Source organism: Taurulus bubalis, assembly GCF_910589615.1.
Source record: "Taurulus bubalis genome assembly, chromosome: 4".
In the NCBI taxonomy this organism is placed as follows: Eukaryota; Metazoa; Chordata; class Actinopteri; order Perciformes; family Cottidae; genus Taurulus; species Taurulus bubalis.
This window is the reverse complement of record NC_136592.1, coordinates 4944044-4963613: the sequence shown is the minus strand read 5'-3', so window position 1 is coordinate 4963613 and position 19570 is coordinate 4944044. Positions and strand designations below refer to the sequence as shown.

At 45.1% G+C, this 19570-nt stretch overlaps 1 protein-coding gene across 1 annotated transcript; it reads right to left on the bottom strand.

Moving 5' to 3' along the window:
• Positions 1 to 2050: 2050 nt before the first annotated feature.
• Positions 2051 to 17813, bottom strand: cskl (c-src tyrosine kinase-like; the record flags this gene model as incomplete). Its single annotated transcript, XM_079217066.1, has 12 exons — positions 2051 to 2233; positions 2583 to 2669; positions 3061 to 3256; positions 3826 to 3899; positions 4345 to 4435; positions 4529 to 4628; positions 4717 to 4782; positions 5355 to 5448; positions 7999 to 8218; positions 11880 to 11992; positions 12819 to 12932; positions 17799 to 17813. The coding sequence occupies 12 exons, from the start codon at positions 17811 to 17813 to the stop codon at positions 2051 to 2053; spliced, it is 1353 nt and encodes a 450-aa protein (XP_079073192.1).
• Positions 17814 to 19570: the final 1757 nt, after the last annotated feature.

Genomic DNA, 19570 nt, shown 5'->3' with positions numbered 1-19570 from the left:
TTTGGGTTGTTTGATGAGACTCAAGGAGACAGGGACGCTAAAGCACCAGTAAGACAAAACCTGTTGTAGCGATCTAAAGCCCAGACACCTGGACGGCCCTTTGAGCAAGGCATTCATCTTAATGCAATACTCACAGGCCTTGTATGTGTCCTCCTCTTCATACTGGCCATGATGAAACAGTGTCCACCACTGCACGATAGATATGGGGGACACAATCTACACGGTTTGTACAATAAAAGTCAAAAAAATGCCTTTTAAAACAGAATGAGGAGGACTGTGGATATCTCTTCCATTGTGATCATGGCCAGCAGAAACAGTGGAAATGATCAGCGTGGGCAAATTGATTCCAATATGTATAATACTGAACCCGCCCTTTAGTACATTCATCCTAATCTCACATAGCAGGACTGTAAACCATGTTATATTCTGAAAAAGCGTTCTTAAGATCTCCATTTTGGAACCAGGATGGTTTATCAGCTTCATCAACTAGTACTACCCAGGCGCCCTTGAGCAAAGGACTTCACCCTGAACCACTCGCAGCTTCCAAGCCTGGTTGTGTGGAAGAAGATGGACATGAACCAGATTGCAAACTTTGTTGAATTGTTTGAGTTGAATTGATCAAACAGAAAATGTGTCAGATTGAATATTTCCACCAAGGACTCCAGGGGTTATTCACATAAAAACACAATATGCCACACACACACACACACACACACACACACACACACACACACACACACACACACACACACACACACACACACACACACACACACACACACATATTTCCACGCTGTTCAGATGGAATGATTTATTCATAATCATGATAGCATAATAAAACAATGAACATTGAAAGCACTGACAGTTGAACCCAAGGCCTCTCTCCCAGCATGCACCACCCCGACCCCAGCGTTCACAGAGACTGTTCCAAACGCCAAGAGACTCCCGGCTTCTGAAAGTCCTCCTTTTTTATTTATTTTTTTCTTATTTTTCTTCTCCGACCCAGTCAGTTTTTTCTTTGTTCGTTTTTTTTTTTTTTTTTTATCCTTTAAATATATTTTGATATAAAAACCAGCCCACGTATGATGAGTCAACCATGTTAGTGAACTGCCTCTCTGGGCTTCTCCCGGTATTGTCCTCCCTCCCTTTCTCAGGATTGGTTCGAGGACAAACATGACACTCGCCCCCGAAATCCTCCCTCTTCCTGTTCAGGCTCTCTTCATGGACACGTGGTACAAAAACAAACAAAAAATACATCCCAGTCCGATTGGGCGACGATGGAGGTGCAGGAGATGGCACTAAAATAAAAATAAAAAAACGGTTCGATAACCTCCCTGAAAAAAAAATAATGAAAGCAATAAAAAAAGATCTCTTAAAAAAAGGAATTAAAAATAAAAATCGAACTACAAAAGTCCAGTTGAAAGACATGCTGGAGGGAAGTCTGGAGCTCTGTAGACTGGAGGCACTTTAGCACAGAGCGAAGGCCCCACGCCTGACACCGGAGCGAGGGAGCGAGGGAGCGAGGGAAGGATGGAATGACGAGAGAGCCGGGCTGAATTCATGTGGAGCAACACGGCGATGCGGAGATCCAGGAATGAAAGAGAACCTGACAAACGTGGAGGCGAAAGGCCAGCCTCCCCTCCAGTTAATGTCATGTTCAGGAGAGGAGGAGGAAAAAATGTAAAAAAATAAGAGCGAAAAAAAAAAGAACATCTTCCAAGTGGAGGAGGAAGAGAAACTTGGACCAAGAGAGGGAAGAGAGCGAGCAGCGGTGGGACAGAGCGAGGAGGAGCGGCGGCCCGTCCGGAGGAGAGGAAACAGTCAAAAGCTTTACAACACAAACAGGGAAACGGTCCGTGTGTGGAGGCAGAGGGAGGCCGGCGGGAACGCCTGAGGTCAAAGGTCGGGGGAGGGGGGGCGGTCCCACAGGTCAGCGGGCTGGGCAGGCAGGAGGAAGACGCTGTGGTCCCTCTTCTCCTCCTCCTCCTCCTCCTAGCGCCACTGTGTCTCCTCGCCCCGCCCCTCCCCCTCTCCTCCCCGTGCCTCCTCTTCACAGGTAGAGCTCCTTGGCTCTGATATGCTGCAGCTTGTCCCTCAGCATGCGGAAGGAGGGCCGCACCACAGAGTCCAGGGTCCAGCACTGCTTCATCAGGTCGTACACCACGGGCGGGCAGCCGTCCGGGGCGTCCATCTTGTATCCCTTCTCCACCCGGGGCACCACCTCTTTCAGCGGCTGAGAGAGAGAGAGAGAGAGAGAGAGAGAGAGAGCATGTTGACTGATATTCAGCCGATAGGCAAATTACTGAATATGCAAATGCAACAATGCAGAAATATTTAAATTTAATAAAGCACATGTCATGTCACATTTTTATCACCTGCTCCAGCGGTCTAATGGCACAAATATTTTTGAGGTCACACACACACACACACACACACACACACACACACACACACACACACACACACACACACACACACACACACACACACACACACACACACACACACACGATGAAGCCTGCCATCTGCTGGTGTGCCTCCGACCTCGGCGAGCCGCACAAATGTGGCGTTCAGGTACTCACAATTCTAGGGTAAGGCACGCGCCCGAAGGAGTAGATCTCCCAAAGCAGGATTCCGTAACTCCAGACGTCTGACTTGGTGGAAAACCTCTGAGAGACAAAACAAAAAAGGGAGAGCGCACACATCAAACAAAATGCATTCAGGTATTTGTTTTGCTTCCATTAGCCATGAAACAAAATGCTCTCGTGTCGTTTGTTTTGTTCCAAGTGAGGAAACATGAATAGCGTGACGATGAACACCAACATGTGCTCAGTGAGTTGGAATTCCATGTCAGGCTCCAAAGAGCATGTGCACATGCAGAATGGAAAGATTATGGGAAGAAGAAGAAGGAAGTTAAACTATCGCCCGAACGGGATTCCAGTCCACCTGAACTCGTGACCCAAACAGGTGCCAGGAGCAAATCCTTAGCACTTAGAATCAAAGAGAGCAGGTTTGGCGTCACATAACAAAACTCTTCTCTTTAACTCTTTTTCTGCTCACCTTCTCTCTTATCGCCTCGGGGGAGGTCCACTTGACGGGCAGCTTGGCCGCGTCCTGTATGGAGGACGCCTCCTTGGTGAGGCCGAAGTCGCTGACCTTGGCGATGTTGTCGTCGGACACCAGCACGTTGCGGGCCGCCAGGTCTCTGTGGACGAAGTTGTTGGCCTCCAGGTACTCCATGGCTTCGCACACGTCACTGCAGCGACACAGCGAGGGCAGGACAGATGAAGAGGTGAAGCGATGAAGAGGTGAGACGGCCTTCCTTAATCTACGTGGACATTGTTGTGGCCTTGCCAGACGCGCAGCTCGAGTATGATTAATGCAGAAAAGGTGGTGGAGGATAAACGCGCTCACACGGCTCACACTGAGAAGATGAATCACTAAATGCGTCCTTGTTGGACGCATGTTTTGATGCCTGCTGATCCGAGTGTTTACACTCGCGTAACGGTTGCAGTCATCATGAGTTGTGCCGGGTTACGGCGTCGGCTAAATGACAAAAATGATAAAAATAAAAAAAAGACTAAGCCGAGGCACAAAGCAGCCACTCATCAAGGCAGAGACCGCGCGCGGCGGCGGCTGCTTCGGTAAACAAAGACTTCTTTTATGCCACTTTGTGAGCGCGACAACATTCTTTTGAAGCTCCATTCAGATCCCGACAGCTAAAGAGCAGCAGTTTAGCTCTCGACCCCCCTGAGCTGTACTGATCCAACGTTTGTCTGTCGTATAAATGCAATGAGAACCTGAAGAGAGGTGAAGAGGACTCACAGCGAGAACTTGAGTAAGCAGTCTCCGCCGAGCACGGTCCGTCCTCGGGAGCGCAGGTAGTCCACTAGGCTGCCCTGCGACACAGAGGAGGAGGAGGAGGAGGAGGAGGGGTTATTCTTTCTTATTAAAGCTCTACTTAGGTGATACCAGCTTCCATTGTGGTGATCTCTATTCAAGGTTCCATAAGGAATAGGTTACACATTTCTGTGGGTTTTGGCAGAGACAAGATTGCTAAGACTCTCATATCTGTACAGTAAATGTGAAGCTACCGTCAGCAGACAGTTAGCTTAGCATGAAGACTGGAACCAGGGGGAAACAACTAGCCTGTCGGTGAAAAATTAAGATGCATGAAGTATCTCTGATGCTCACTAATTACCTAATCCAGCCAAGAAACAGCCTCGTACACAAATTCCCCCGTAAAACGGCGTTCCGCGTTTGTAGAGATTAAACCAAACCGCATGCGGTTTCTTCTTCTAACGGCGTTTCCACACGTTTTAAAACATGGTGTGTGTGACAAACCTTCGCCATGTACTCTGTGACGATGTAGAGACTGCCCCTCTCTTCCACAATTACCCCGAGCAACTGCACCAGGTTGTTGTGCCTCAGTTGCCTGAGAGCAGAAGCAGAAAACATGTGATGGGAATATTAAAAAAACAACCTGTGATAGAAAACCTTTGATTCATTCATCACCAATGAGCCTTACGTCATGACGGAGGCCTCGGCGATGAAAGCCTGCGCCGTGGCGTCATTTTTGATGCACTTGACCGCCACCTTGTTCCCTCTGTAGTCTCCTAATATCACGTCTGACGAGGACACACACAGGGGAAGACGTTTTAGTACAAAACGAGAGGCGACTGACGACGTGAAAAGGAATGATGCAGACATCCTCACCTCCAAACTCCCCCTTGCCGATGATCTGATGGAGTTTCAGCTCCTTTCTGTTCAAGGCCCAGCCGCCTGCAAGAGAGGAACAACACCGCTTAACAGGCCTCACAGTGAAGACAGTCAGGATACAAGTCTAGCAACATTACTGTAAAAAAAAAAAACATATATAAAATCTTTTTTTTTTTTTTTTTTACAGTGGTCAGGGTTCATACACATTTTGACCTATGGATTTCCATGACCAAACATTTAGTGAAGTGAGTAAATGTAGTATTTAAACTAACAATGAGAATACTAAGCAGACAGAAAACCTTAAATGACTCAAATGAATGAGACAATAGTTTGATTAAAAGAATAAACATTTATATAGATGCCTGTATATATGCCTGCTTATATATTGAGCGTCTTTCTTTTAAAAGCATATTCATTATCTCAAACTCAGCGTAAACGAACGTCATGAACACATGAATATAACACATGTTCATGACTTTTACAAAACTTTTGGGATTTTTTTCAAGGACTTTTCCAGGCCTGGAAATAACCATTTTAAAACTCCATGACTTTTCCAGGTTTTCCATGACCTTAAGCACCCTGATATATATATTAATAATGACATATATTAATATATAAGCTCAGCGTGTCCTTACTCCTGGAGAACTCGTCTTGTGCGGCCACCGTTCCCTCCATCAACTTGGGCTTGATCAGCCGGGTGCAAAGGCCGTCGGCGTCTTTGGTGTAGTGCTGCGGACAGACAGGAGACAAATACATGCAATTATTATCCAACACGCGAGGACAAGCGTCGGTGTGTAAAGGTTTTACTAGATAAAGATCCAGGCTGTCGTTTTTATAAAAGGGTTACATCGTTCCCTCTCACTCTGCCGTCTTCCACCTTTTGAACGATCAAGGGCCGATGTTGAAAGATCGCATCGGAGCGGTGGATCTCAGGTCGGAGTTGATGTGCGGAAGCTGAGTCGATCTCATGTACGGGATATCGACGGTGTTCAAATCAGCTCCAGCAGCGAGGAGAATTAATAGGTTTTGATGCCAGAAAGACAGTCGTTAAGGTCTTTCTTACAGTTTGACACTCGTCTCATACACAAACATAACTGGAATCGATGCAGATCACTGAAACCCAGTGCAACCGCATCGCAGTCATTTTCATCTTCGAGGTCATGGGATCGGCCTCTGGAAATAAATGAACCTGAGGCGTCTTTAGAGGGGCTGTGACGGCTTTTTGTGGGAGGAGAAGTGTGTGTGTGTGTGTGTGTCAGCGAAGTCAATGCATCTGATCTTTCACCCCAACCAGCAAACCAAACGAGCCGTCAAGATCTGCTCAGCGTCCTAAAATCAGGTTAGACGTTGTGACCTTGTGAAGGCAGACCTTGTGTGTGAGCAGCAGATGTGTGCAGGAAAAGAAAGAAAATAAAACTGTGTGTGACAAATCAGTGAAAGCAAGAGAATACGCCACCACACTGACAACAAAACACACGGTGTGTGTTAATGTTATACAACTGCAGCGTGCCGAATTGACCACAGAGTGTAGTTTGCAGTGGCGCCCACCAGGGGGCAGCATGGTGAACATTGTTCAGCACCAACACCACATGTGTGGAATAACAACACCCATATACTCAATTACACAAATGTAGATTTAACACAACTACACAATGTTGCAGAATTAGCACTTAACACATTTTATTCATGAAAATATGTTTTTAGTACACATTTGTGGTGGATAAAGCGAGATCCTCCCATGTTTAAATTAAAGCAGAATGGTGTAATCACAGAGTAAAAATACTAAATGAGGATTGTGTATATATATATATATATATATATATATATATATATATATATATATATATATATATATATATATACACACACATACATACACATACATACATACATACACATATATATATATATATATATATATATATATATATATACACACATATATATATATATATATATGCTGTGTGTGTGTGTGTAGACTCATGCGAGGCCTGCTGTGGCCAATGAGAGCGAGTCGGATAAACACACAAGAATGCGAGGCATCCTGACACAGCCTGTTATGGAGAGAAAGGAGAAGGCACAGGGGAATGCAGGCGACGGGGAGGATAAAGATGGAGTGAGATAGAGAGAGAGAGAGAAACTGAGGGCGGGCGAGGCGAGGGAAGAGGTGGATGTGGATAACAAAGAGAGGAGGAGAGGAAGCAATATGCCAGGTATACACACGGGGGAGGAAGAGGAAGGCAGAAGCAAACCAGGGGGGTGTGAACGAGAGAGAGAGAGAGAGAGAGAGAGAGAGAGAGAGAGAGAGAGAGAGAGAGAGAGAGAGAGAGAGAGAGAGAGAGAGAGATAAGATTGCAGGCGGCTGATATGGAGAATGCATCGGGGACATAGAATAGATGGTCTCGGTGCCAGCTGGCACATTCCTGTCGTCCACTTCCAAACGGCCCGGAAGGCGATGAGATGGGGTCCAATTAAAAGTGTGATATGCGCCAATCCAGCTCCTCTCTTCATCTGAGAGGATGAAAGCCCCTCTCCCTCCTCTCTCCTCCCCTCCGTCATCAATGTCTCCCATCTTCCCCTCTCCACACTCTGTCCTTCCTCTGAACCGGCTCACAGATAACAGGCAGCGAGTGAGAGGATCAGACGGCTTTTTGAAGAACTTGAACAAAAGGTGGGAACTCCATGGAGACACTCAGTGTGTGTGTGTGTGTGTGTGTTCTTGTGTTTACAGAGTTACGTAATCATACTGCTGCATGTTTGATTGCAGTTTAACTCAGTATAATTCTTTGTGAGAACCAATGCAAAGTGGTTTTTAAAACAGGTTGAAAAACAAGAGCTGAGGAAAATTCAATACAGCCTCCTGGGGCTTTAACTAAGGCATGACTCTGCAGATTATTCTCTCGTCATTTAGTTTATAGAATATTAGAAAATAGGGAATATTTGTGTCTTTTTGGGGGGTAAAAAATAAATAAAAAAGATTCATAAATGATCAAACTGAATCCTTCCAACGCTCCAGTCTTCCTGAGGAAACTGATGAGGCATAACGAGTTGCCGGTAGCCTGAACATGTTAGCGCGACATCTCGACGGCGTTTTGGGAGAGAGGAAGCATCTTCTGGGGCAACATGAAACAAGACAACATGTGTGAGTGGTCGGAGGTTTCGTTTCCCCGCTCTCTCTGTGGTTTGGCTGAAACACTCTTGACTTTCGGTTCCCGCTAACTGGCTCTGATATTGAGGCCAATTCTCCTTTTCGTGAGGAGAAGATAGGAGTGCACTCACCTCAACCAGCTGCATGAGGTTCTCGAAGTACTCCTCCTCGTCGATGGTGAGCTTGCCGTTGTGGTAGATGATGCGGTAGTGCTCCACCTTGCCGTCGCAGCTGACGCACAGGGTGTAGTCGCCGGGGTAGTTGGTGCTCTCCCTCACCAGGAACAAGCCCGTCTCCGGAGGGTAGAGGAGCCGCTCGGCCTGCTCCCGAGTTATCTTCCCGTGGAACCAGCTGCGTGGAGAGAGAGGGGGGAAGGTGGGCAGAGCGTTAACGGCAAGAGGAACAATTATGGTGAGAAAGTGTTTAAAAGAAGGAGAGTAAGAAATTATGAGGAAGAAAGTTGAAGAGGAGGAGACGGGGAGTCAGACTTTAAAATGACAGACAGGGACTAAGAATGTGGAGGAAAGTAAAGGGACTGGTTTGAGATGAAAAAACTGGCATGTAATGTTTGTGCACACACACACACACACACACACACACACACACACACACACACACACACACACACAATCCTCATCTGCTCTGCGTTGGCGCTACTAGGCCCTTCTCAGAAAATGAGGAGGGAAAAAGGATGGGAAGCCGGCGGGTGGCACTTCCGGTCCGTTTGGCTTGAGCAGAGCAAAAAAGGAAGGGGGGGTCGGGGGGCCTGGCCCCAAAACAACAGGAAGCACGGTGCTCACAAACACGCACACACACACACACACACACACGCAAAAGGAGCCTGGGGCAGAGTAGGAAAACTGACGCGCACGCATTGCAATAACAGGAAAATGCAAAAAAGGGCAGGGCAGAGCAAAGTCACCGGTTCCTGGCTGAGATCAGAGAGACCAAGAGATGGACTAAGAAGTTTGATTTGTTTTGAACTAAAAAAAAAATGATAAAAAAAAGAAGCTGTTCTCTGAAAAAAAAAAGGTCTTGCTTTGCTGGCTGTGTAACCCTGTTTCACCGTCACCACATGGCCTGGTAAGGACAGACAGGCTTCTAATGGATAGATTAGACAGCTGCTTCATGGGGAGTGCCTTCACGTGCACAGTAGTATCCTGGCTGTGAGCGTTACGCTGCTTTGGATCATATTGGCAAGATGGTTGTGTACATGGAACACACACAATATATATATATATATATATATATATATATATTATACATGATCTTAATGTACTGGTTTCACAGTAGTCTGTGTGCAGTGTCCTGGTTGACTGGCCTTCTGAACTCTGCTGCAATCATCCATCTGCTGGTTCTCCCCTCTGACCACCGGTGAAGGACAACAAGAGCGCCAACACCTTTCGCGATCTGAAAAAGGTTGTGTTGGAGGCAAACGGTAGCAGCCTTCAGGCCGACTCTCTGTCCGTCTTGGATCGTGAACTAGTGGTAATCAAGGGCTCTAATTGATTCAGCCTGGTTTTACCGCAGCTGCCTCCGCCAGTCTCTCCTCCTCTTCACACCTCGTCCTCCTCGCCCAGCGGCGGCCCTTTTGGCAAAGCGGCTTAGAGCCGGTTGAGTTGATTAGATCAGCGCGGGCGACTTCTCCCATGGACAGCGGGCTTCTTTTGACTCTCGCTAATCCGAGCTCGTGCAAAGAAGCCCTTTGGTGGACACACACCGCTCTGTCCTCGGCAATTAACCGTCGTCGTCCGTTACATCATGATCGCGGTGAAATAAAAAAGGCACAAAACACGTGGTGAACAACCGGGCCGAACACCCCGGCTTTCTTTGGTGGCGAGGTGCACAGTATGTGTGGCGGATGTCTGCCACACGGGGTCAGCAGAGGGAACGGGCTGTTGGGACGCCAGGGAGAGGAGAGGAGTGTATTCTCTGGCCGGTATCAATCGGTCAGGACCCGACTGGGGAGAGGAGGAACCACAGCTGAGCCCTTAAGTAAGCCAGAGGAGGAGGAGAGGTCTTCTCTGACACATCGGTTAGAGATCCCCTGAACGAGTCCCCCTTGGGTTACGGACGGCGGCTCCAGAAGAACAAATTCTGAAAGGGCCGCTGTAAAGGAATGACGTCATCAACCATGCAAACTGTTTGAGTTTTTCATTCCTTTGAGTGTAATAAATAGGGGACAAAAGAGGAAAAAGCGGACTACTTGTCCGTTTGCAGGAATCATACCATGATCACTCAAAGTCTCTGAAGTGAAATCTGATCAGAGCAGCAACGGAGGAGCTAGCATTGGAGTTCAGCAGCTCATGCTGCTGTTGTTGTGTTTGTGTTTCCAAAGCCCTCCCGGTTGCACGAGGCTAACCTAAAGTTAGCTCTTCAGACCACACATGCAGCGACGAGCCAGAGCCGGGTGTCCCCCGGGACCGCGTTGAAACCGGTGCAGACAGGCGGCCTGAGTGGCGGCAAACAGGGAGAGGTTACGGCTCTCAGCGGCCGGCTGACGAAGTGAGACGAGGAGGGTCAAGTCGACTTATCCTGCCAACAGGATGTTAGCGTGGCACGCGGTCAGCCCTCTGAGCGCAGCGGAACAACAAGAGGCCCTAATACTACAAAGCCAATATTATTATTACAATTATTATAATAATAATAATAATAATAATAGAGATTATATTCTCTATAAAACACAAAACTAGAAACCCTGACAAGCTGAAATTAACGATACAGGGGAATGGGGGAAAACATATTACATCACTTCCCCAGTTGATTATTTATATTAAAACAATATTTTGGTGTCTTAGGAAATCGAATGCTAACTTTTAGTGAACTTTGGAGAAGATGTATGATAAAGCAGTGAACCAAAACACCTAAATGTGTATTTTGGATGTTTTCTTTCCACTCGTCTGGAAGAAGAAGACCAACATCTCAAAACTGACCAGGACATGACAAATGATATATACATTTCATCTTATGTTCACAGCTGCAAATCATTTGACATGTTTTTCTATTTCCTTTATGCATCCTATGTATTGATGTATATGTGTGTATAAGGGATTTAAATATTTCGGACTTTATTTTGTATTATTGTTATCAGTGGTTGGTAGATTTGGATGCAAAAAACACTGGTGTGTGTGTGTGTGTGTGTGTGTGTGTGTGTGTGTGTGCCGAGGACCCCCAGAGGGCCACACTGGTTGGTCTGGGGCAGCTTTTTAAGTTTTACAGGGCCGTACCCGACACAGACGAGACCTGCAGGGAAGTTACACGATTATTTCGGTGTAGTGGATTTGAGTCCGGTGGGAAAATGGGAGGTTCTGTGTTTGCTCGGTCTTCATGTTGGCCTCAGACACTTTGGTACTGAATATTAATTGTGCTGAACGTCAAATTTGAATACGTCTCAAATGAACTTTTTTTGTTCATCTTCTTCTTCTACCACCCTGTGCTGTATTTCTTGTATGAAAGGTTCCATATGAATCGAGTTTATTATCATTATTATGAATGCAGTTGAAGGTGGAACATGCCTCACAGAGCACCACTTCTCTGAGAGAGTGACTATCCTCTTCTCATCATCCTACACTTCAATTAAAAGCTCCTCTTAATCTGTAAAGTTGAGTCAGGCAGCTTTTAAGATGACGGCACCTCATAGCGATGTGATGATATCGCTGAGGCCCGCGTGCTCTCGGCCTTCCTGTCTCCCTTCATTTGCATATGCCTTTCGTTGTGTTTTCCTCTTTTGTCTTTAAATAGCTGCCGTTTCAAAGAGCCTGATTCAAATGTAGTGGCAGCGTGTCCCGGCCTTCGTTGACAGCCAGACGCAGACAAGAGAGAAGACACGCGTACGAGCCCAAAGACTGTAAAAGATGGAATTTCTCTCTTTTGATGCTTTAACTCACTTTTGAAATCAACACCACATTTCCCCACACTGCAGGGAACTGAAACTGTCAAATACAGGAGACATTTAAAACACACAGACACGGTTAGTGTGGGCTTCCTCCTCCATTACCGCCCTGGTACTTACGGCATAAGACTAAGCTTCCCTCCCGACTTGACTCCTTCTCTTTTCTGGACATAGTTAGCCGGGATGGTGCCCTCTCTGCCCACTGTGTTCCTCGCTCTGTACCAGTTGGGATCCTGAAAACAAACCAAAACGGGCGACAACACAGCCTTAGTGCTGGGGATATTAACCGGAAGACTTCCTGTGGGCGAGGAGCAATTAAAGTCCCTCGTGCCCCTCTCAAAACGCAGGTGGCAGCAGAAGTGATGCAGTGGGCTCACATAGCTCTCCACACAGTGGAGAATGGATACTTAAATCCACTTATTGGCAGAAGCTGTTGCAGAAATTATGTTCACTGGGGTCTCGGGTTCTTTGCAAGCCGATATACCGGATCCTGTAGCTCTTGTTTTCGTGCTCGTTGACATACATTACAGTTTATTTTGATAATTGCATTGGCCACTCTGACTGTGAGCAGCATGCCAGTTGAAATATTAATGGTCTTAGGATATTAGCATTAACTATACACTATTAGTATTAGTCCGTAATTTAACGTGAAACTAAAAACAAAATATTAACAGCAAACTTAATGTTAAGACAGTGAGAGATTGTTTGCTGAAATAAGTCAGGTACATGAAACTGCTGCGTTGGCCGCATCGAGCTAGGAGGAGTCATGACACCTCCCCGGTATGGGAGGGGTCGTGACCTTAATTCAATTAGATTAAGTGGGCTGAGAATGGTACTGCTTGTCTGACAGTCCTGCAGATTTAAGATGACATGATTGTAATCCGTCACCAAAATTGCAATTGCAAGTTTCAAGTATTCATAAAATGATCATTATCTGGGGAAACAGAAACGGTGTCATATAATTAAGTGTACAGCCTCATGAAGAAGTACATTTAAAAATAAATCCTTGACACAATGAACTCTCTCTGAAATGTATAACACACGCATACACACACTCACCCTGGTGGCTCCGATGATGGTCAGTAAATCTCCTTTACAGAAAGGCAGGTCCTGTTCGTTGGCAGTCTGGAAGTTGTACTTGGCTACACACTCTGTGCCAGTCGACCATGGTGCCTACATCACGCAAGACAGAGAGAGACCAACGTTTTGTGATTGTTCACACACAGCACCACCACCATTTATTATTAATTGGTAAGAAGAAGAAAAAGACAAAACATCTGTGACGATATCTCAAAATCACATTGAGTGCATGCACAGATCCCTGGTGATAACATGTCTCTGTGCACATGAACACTAACACCACACACTGCCCTGCGGAGAGCAGGAACTTAGAGGCAGTGAAGTTGAAATGAAGGACACAAAACAAGGTTTTCAGGCTGCACGCCAAACTGTGAAACCAATAGACCGGTTATAATATGCGTTTTTAGGCTGATTATTTCACATTGCCAAAGGAAAGCTGCATAACACCAAGCGGCAACCTCTGGGTCCGTTAACCCTTCAGGGTCTTAGGCCTTTTTCGCGATTTTACATCATTTCTTAAATTCACCTTTTAAAAAAAGGCATGTGAGATATATAGCCATGTGTTACATCACAAATTGCAGCACAATCTCAGCTCTCTATATAATGAGGCACCATTGTCCTAAGGCACAAGTGTAAAGTGATAATATGGCCCTAAAGTTGAAAAATTGAAGCTCGATTTTTGAAATTCTTCACATCTCTTGTGAAAACATACCTTTACTCATGTGGGTGAACTGTTTTGGTGATGGGAATTGGTTTACCAAAGGTCTTAGGTTCACACAAGCAGTGGAATATATGAATAAAATGGTAGATGCATGTAAATAAATGTCTAATACCAAATGTTGTATTATCGTTTTTTGAGTAGAAGTGTCACTACTTTCACCAAAATGAGAGAGGGACTGAGATAAAATGTGACTGAGAAATTACTTCATACTACAGACCAAGCTTTATGGAGTGTGTGCAAATGAGAAATGAACATTACAACAATTTTTGTTTTCAAACGAAATATTTACTATATATTTGACTCAAAATATGCACTATATAGAAAAACAAACTATTTACCATGTTAACACAATGTGCATGTTTCAGTTTAGTTTTTTTAAGAACAACATATGTATTCTGTATGTGTGTACGTACGTACTATGTACTCTGTATGTATGTACAGTGTGTACTATGTACTCTGTATGCATGTACAGTGTGTACTATGTACTCTGTATGCATGTACAGTGTGTACTATGTACTCTGTATGCATGTACAGTGTGTACTATGTACTCTGTATGTATGTACAGTGTGTACTATGTACTCTGTATGCATGTACAGTGTGTACTATGTACTCTTTACCAGCGCATGGTCGTGTGTTGTAAAACTGAACAGCTGATGGGAGCTGAGCTGCTGTCTCTGTTTTCTTGCAGTACACTGCGAGAGAACACAGGTTTTCAGGTGGGTGGTTTGTTGTCTATCTTACTGAAAGCCAGTGTCCTTTTGCAGCGTAGGTGGGTGGGTCGGTCATAAGGGATTTCCTGAGTGTTCATTGGGTAGTTTCACACAAAATGTCGACGGACACCTGAATTGACAAATCCCGGTGAAAGGCGGAGCTCCACACAGACTCCACTGGCTGTGTGTCCTGTGAGAGGCGCGTAGGAACACACTGACCAAGGGGGCGGAAACTACAGACTAACAACAGTGCATTCTTATTTCTGTGCAATTCCTTCGCAGAGCTATTAATATTTAAAAGACGTAAACATCATCAAGCATGCCGGAAGGGTTAAGTGAAACTAATGCTAATATGTCTCAATCTCTAGTTTCAAGTCTTCTTCAATTCAGCATGATGTTCATTGAGTAAATGATGGTCATTTAGAGTCAAACAGACCATAAAGCAGAGTATGCTTTAGGGCGGGGCTACTTTGTGATTGACAGGTCGCTGCCAGAGCCGTGATAACTTTGTCCACGTCTTATATCCAGTCCATGCATAATACCAGATACAGCACTCTGCCTGATTGTCATCTCTCGGTATGAGAGGGGACATGCGTTTCAGCTTCCTGGTCTAGTTTAACTCATTTCTTTAAGGAAATACACTTTCCTTTGATTATCTACAGTCCACAGTTTACAGGAATTACAGGAATTAAGTCTGCTATCAATACGGCCAACTGTGGGCTTCTCACCAGCTTGCTATCTTGTTACTGCAGTGGGCTAAATACACTAAACTCAATTGTTACAACAAACCATCCGTTGCATGTGTTGTGCTGTTGGACTCATTCCCATTGCTCCCATAGCTTCCCATAGTCCACTATTATTCAGAAAATGGCAAAGTTCCAAATGTGCTATGTCCCATGTAGATGTCTTATTCCATTTAGACATTCTGAATTAGGCCTCATTCCCAATGGAGCATTTTCCGGTTAAGACCCCTGGGACATGCCGATGTTATTCAGGTTTTAGGGGCATTCTTTGGACATGTATTCAGCGCAGTCGGAGTATCCGTCTCAATCGGGATTTTACGGATCTTTGCGACCCACTGACTTTTTCCGACCAGCTCAGCGCGTTGTACACAAACCAATTGACCAATAGTTTGCAAAGTTGAAGTAAGAGATGCATGAAAGCCCACATTTCTGGTCAAAAGGAGAAACACTCCTATGACTTTTAAGCAGCGTGAAGGACTGGTTTTTATTTTGGATATGTGCAAATAACGCCGACCTTTTCAAGAAAGTGGTTTTCCGTTTAATCGGAATATGCACGGCTGTATGTAAGGAATATTCCTTCTTATTACCCACGTAAACAGCGTATGAGGAATATTTAGTCTTTTTCGGAATAAGGGCAAAAAACTGAATATTTGTAAACGTAGTCAATGACCGCCCAACTAGGACAGTCTGCAGTGTTTTCAGTGAACCCTCAAAAGATGAATGTGAAAATGAAATTATTAATTATTATCTCCCAATGATACGCTCAAAGGCGGGAAAACTTCCACCTTCATTCATCTCGTTGGCGTGTTGAGTTTTGTGAGCTCAGGTAATTTCCTCAAACTCAAAACCCCGGCGTGGGTTTGCAGTGTCTTACTTCTGAAGACGAAAATAACCTGCGCCGTTTGTGAGGGACATCTCCCGTTCTCTGGCTCATCCTAAACAAAGTCATTATATCACAGTCGCTGCCTCAGAATTTGCTTTTCCGAGAGCGTCTTGAAAGGCCAGCTGCGCTCATCGTCAGTCACTCTGAATAATGTAAACGTGGCAGCAGCGTGCCTAAAATACAAAAGGAAATGACAGCTGGGATGAGGATGCTTTGTGCATTCAGTTGGAGCCCGTTAGATCGGGCGCGGCGGTCGTGATCAAAAGCATAGCGCGATAGAGAGGATGAGATGAAACGAGAAAGCCAAGAGCACAAAGCAGCAGGTGTGAGGGAGCCGTGAGGTCCTCGTAAGCTTTACTCCCGACACCGAAGCGGTCTCGGTCGGTACCGCGCGATGAGTTGAAAGCTTATGTAGATGCTGAAGTCTCGGCTGTTATTAACCTCCGACAAAAGGACTACAACTGGTTTTACTGGGCAGAATGTGTTCGTGGGGATATTTCCTTGAGGATTTTTAGTGTGCAATAAACAAGGCGTTGAGGGAAGAAAACCACACGCGTCTCACCTGAAGTTGCATTCACATATTATAAATCAAAAACATAGGCTTCCCCTTTACTTCCACTTTATTTTCAGTTTTGACTGGAAATAAAAAAATGACATATTCACATATGGGTCCAAAAACGTCTTCTGTGACCTCTTGATCTAGTTCTAGAAACCCGCTACCACTGAATCCATAATGCATCAATGGTGTTATAAACCACAGAGTTTTCTGTCAGGGTCGCGAGGCACAAGTAGGCCGAATGTTCTCACATGAATTATTGATTGTGGCAACAATATTATTAGTTATAATGAGGATTTACTAACAAACAAACAAACAAACAAACATGATGAAATCATCATAATTCCAGTAATAAAAAGGAATCCAGCCTCCATCTGGTTTTGCCTGTAGCGGAGTGTGTTAGATCAAAAAGCGACCGGGATCAAGAAAGACATCTGAAGGCAGGAAGTGGGAGGGAAAGTGATCAGAAGCCAGAACTGAAACATGAGTAAACCGAGCCGGACACATTGACGGATGCGTGCTCACCAGCGGTGTGCATTCACGCCTCGCTGCAGATCCGGGTTTCTGTCAGCACCTCCTGCTCACGTTGCCGTGTGTTTGTGCCCGTTAGTTCATCTTTATTGAGTCAAGTCGTCTCGGGTTAAGTGACGTACATGACAGGAAGGAATCGAGGACCGGCAGTACGACCAAAAAGTTTATATTTTGAAAATTAAAAATACATAACTAGGTGCATCTTTTATTTGGTGTTTTCTGAAATTCTAATGATGTAAAAATGTAGAAGTCCTTCCACATACTGCTGAAGCAACAGGTTAACTAATCAAATGAGAGAAATCTAAAATCACCAACAATTTGATAATTGTTTGAGCCAAAACACCAATAATGCTCTGGTTCAGCTTCTCCAATGGGAGGGTTTGCTGCTTTGTTCTGTTCTTCATCATTACAAACTGAAAACCTGCTGATTTTGAACTGTTGGTTCTACAAAACAAGTCATTTAAGTCACCTTGAAAAAGGTTTTCTTTTCTTCCCGTGTCATCTTATACACCCAGTGATTTATCCCAAAAATAATTCGCTGATAATTTCGTCATTGCAATGATCATTAGTTGCAGCTACGTCCGTGGTTTACCCTTTAATGTCTCACTTCCTTGTTAACATGGACGTTCAGCTACCGCTTGTTTAAAATGTAGAGCAGGTCGTGTTTAGAAAGTGTTTGCCGTCCTGTAAACCTGTACACTGGGTAGGTGTGTGTGTGTGTGTGTGTGTGTGTGTGTGTGTGTGTGTGTGTGTGTGTGTGTGTGTGTGTGTGTGTGTGTGTGTGTGTGTGTGTGTGTGTGTGCGCGTTCACTTACGTGCATCCCAGACATGATAAAGGGAATTGGGCAGCAGGTATCCTCGGGCAGGTAGCGGTCAGTGTTCAGCTAGTACCATCAGAGCTGTGACAAAAGAAAAAGAAAAAGAATTAGAAATAACACCAACAATCAGTTTATTTCACAGGAAAAGATGCGTTCCGACTTGCGGACATTGTTTCAGACTCATAAGACCTCCGCTGACAATGGTCCGTATTGTAATGTGTGTGTGTGTGTGTGTTCGGACATTCCCACACACAGTCAAACCTGAGGCAAAACTAAACAACCACAGCCGGCTTCCCAGTCAAGTAGAAGAACCGGCAACATAAAAAAGTTACTGTCATTCTGCTTAGGAAAGCCGGTGGTGCAAATGCATTAAACAAGTTTTAAATGTGGATTTTAAAAACACATGCAAAATGTTGGAAGAGATGTGTGCAACAATGATAAATATGGATTTATATTACAGAAAAAAAAGAAAAAAAACACCTCTGCACACAAATTGTTATGATTTTAGTTCAATAAGAATATAATAATGTTATAGCACAACAAGTCAATAGTTTCTACACTCATACAAAGAGCAGTATGCATAACTCACTGAACAAAAAACACTTTTCTGAGACATGCAAGACCGATTTCAGTATATAATGCTCAAAATCGGTGATTCCAAAGATCTCTTAACCGCTACACAGACCTTTAAAAAGATGGTAAATCAGCCGTTTAAAAAGGTGCAACATTAACTGAATATGGCCTCCCACAGGAGACCGCTTCCATTCAAAGCTTCTCACATCCGACCAGCCAAGAGAACAGGAAGTGGAAACATGGGGAGGGAGGTGAGTGAGAGGGAGGAAGTGGCCGACACATATTTTCCAGTGCTTTGTACGAGGTAGGGTGGAGCCTTTAGTTGTCTAGGGCGAGTGTGGGCACTCTGGCCACCTTGACAACAACTCAAGTATAATTCATACCTCAATGATGAAAATGTGTTCTTTAACATCTCCCTTCTCTTTGATTATTTCCCCTGGACTTCTGAAGGGGATACAATGACTATGTGCCCATATCTTTGACTTTGAAGTCCAGTTTAATGGAAACATTTTGTTCATTGAGTGAGCCGGTAGTCTTTCCAACGTGTCATTTAGGAGCCGTGAAAATGATGCGCCTCCTTCAGACGGCCTCGCTCCCCGAGAGCGCTTCACAGCGCCGCCGTGTCCCGCGTTCAAAACAGGAAGCGGCCTAATTGCAGACCACTGCAGATCTGTATACGCACACTGATGGAGCCAAATATATCCGAGACCAAGCTGCTCTGCTGCGCCCAGAGGGCATCTACTTCTCCCCCCAGCCCCCTTTAGTTTTACGTTTTTAGAGCAGCACTGCTGGAACGGAGCGGCGTGGCTCGCCTGCCCGCAGCCACGCCAATAGAGAGAGAGAAAGAAAGAGAGGGTGAGCGCTATTCTTATCTCTCTCCAGCGAGCGAGGAATGCCTGCAAGCTATTCATGAGCTTTGGCATCACACTGCTCAAGTGGTGCTCAGTAAAGGCCGCGAGTGAAACTGGTTGCTGATTCAATTCAATCGTCTTTGGCGGACTGTAGGGACGACGCCACTGTGGACACGTCCTCACAGAGAGGAATGTGGTTGGAATAAAAACACCCATGCTGAAAACAAATGCTTTGCGATAGCGTCCATGTTTGGCGCTCAGAAAGAAGGCGTCCTCCACCGCCAGGTGTTTTGCTACCGTATCGTGAAAGGTCACCCTTGCTGCATATCTATGGAGCATATGTGT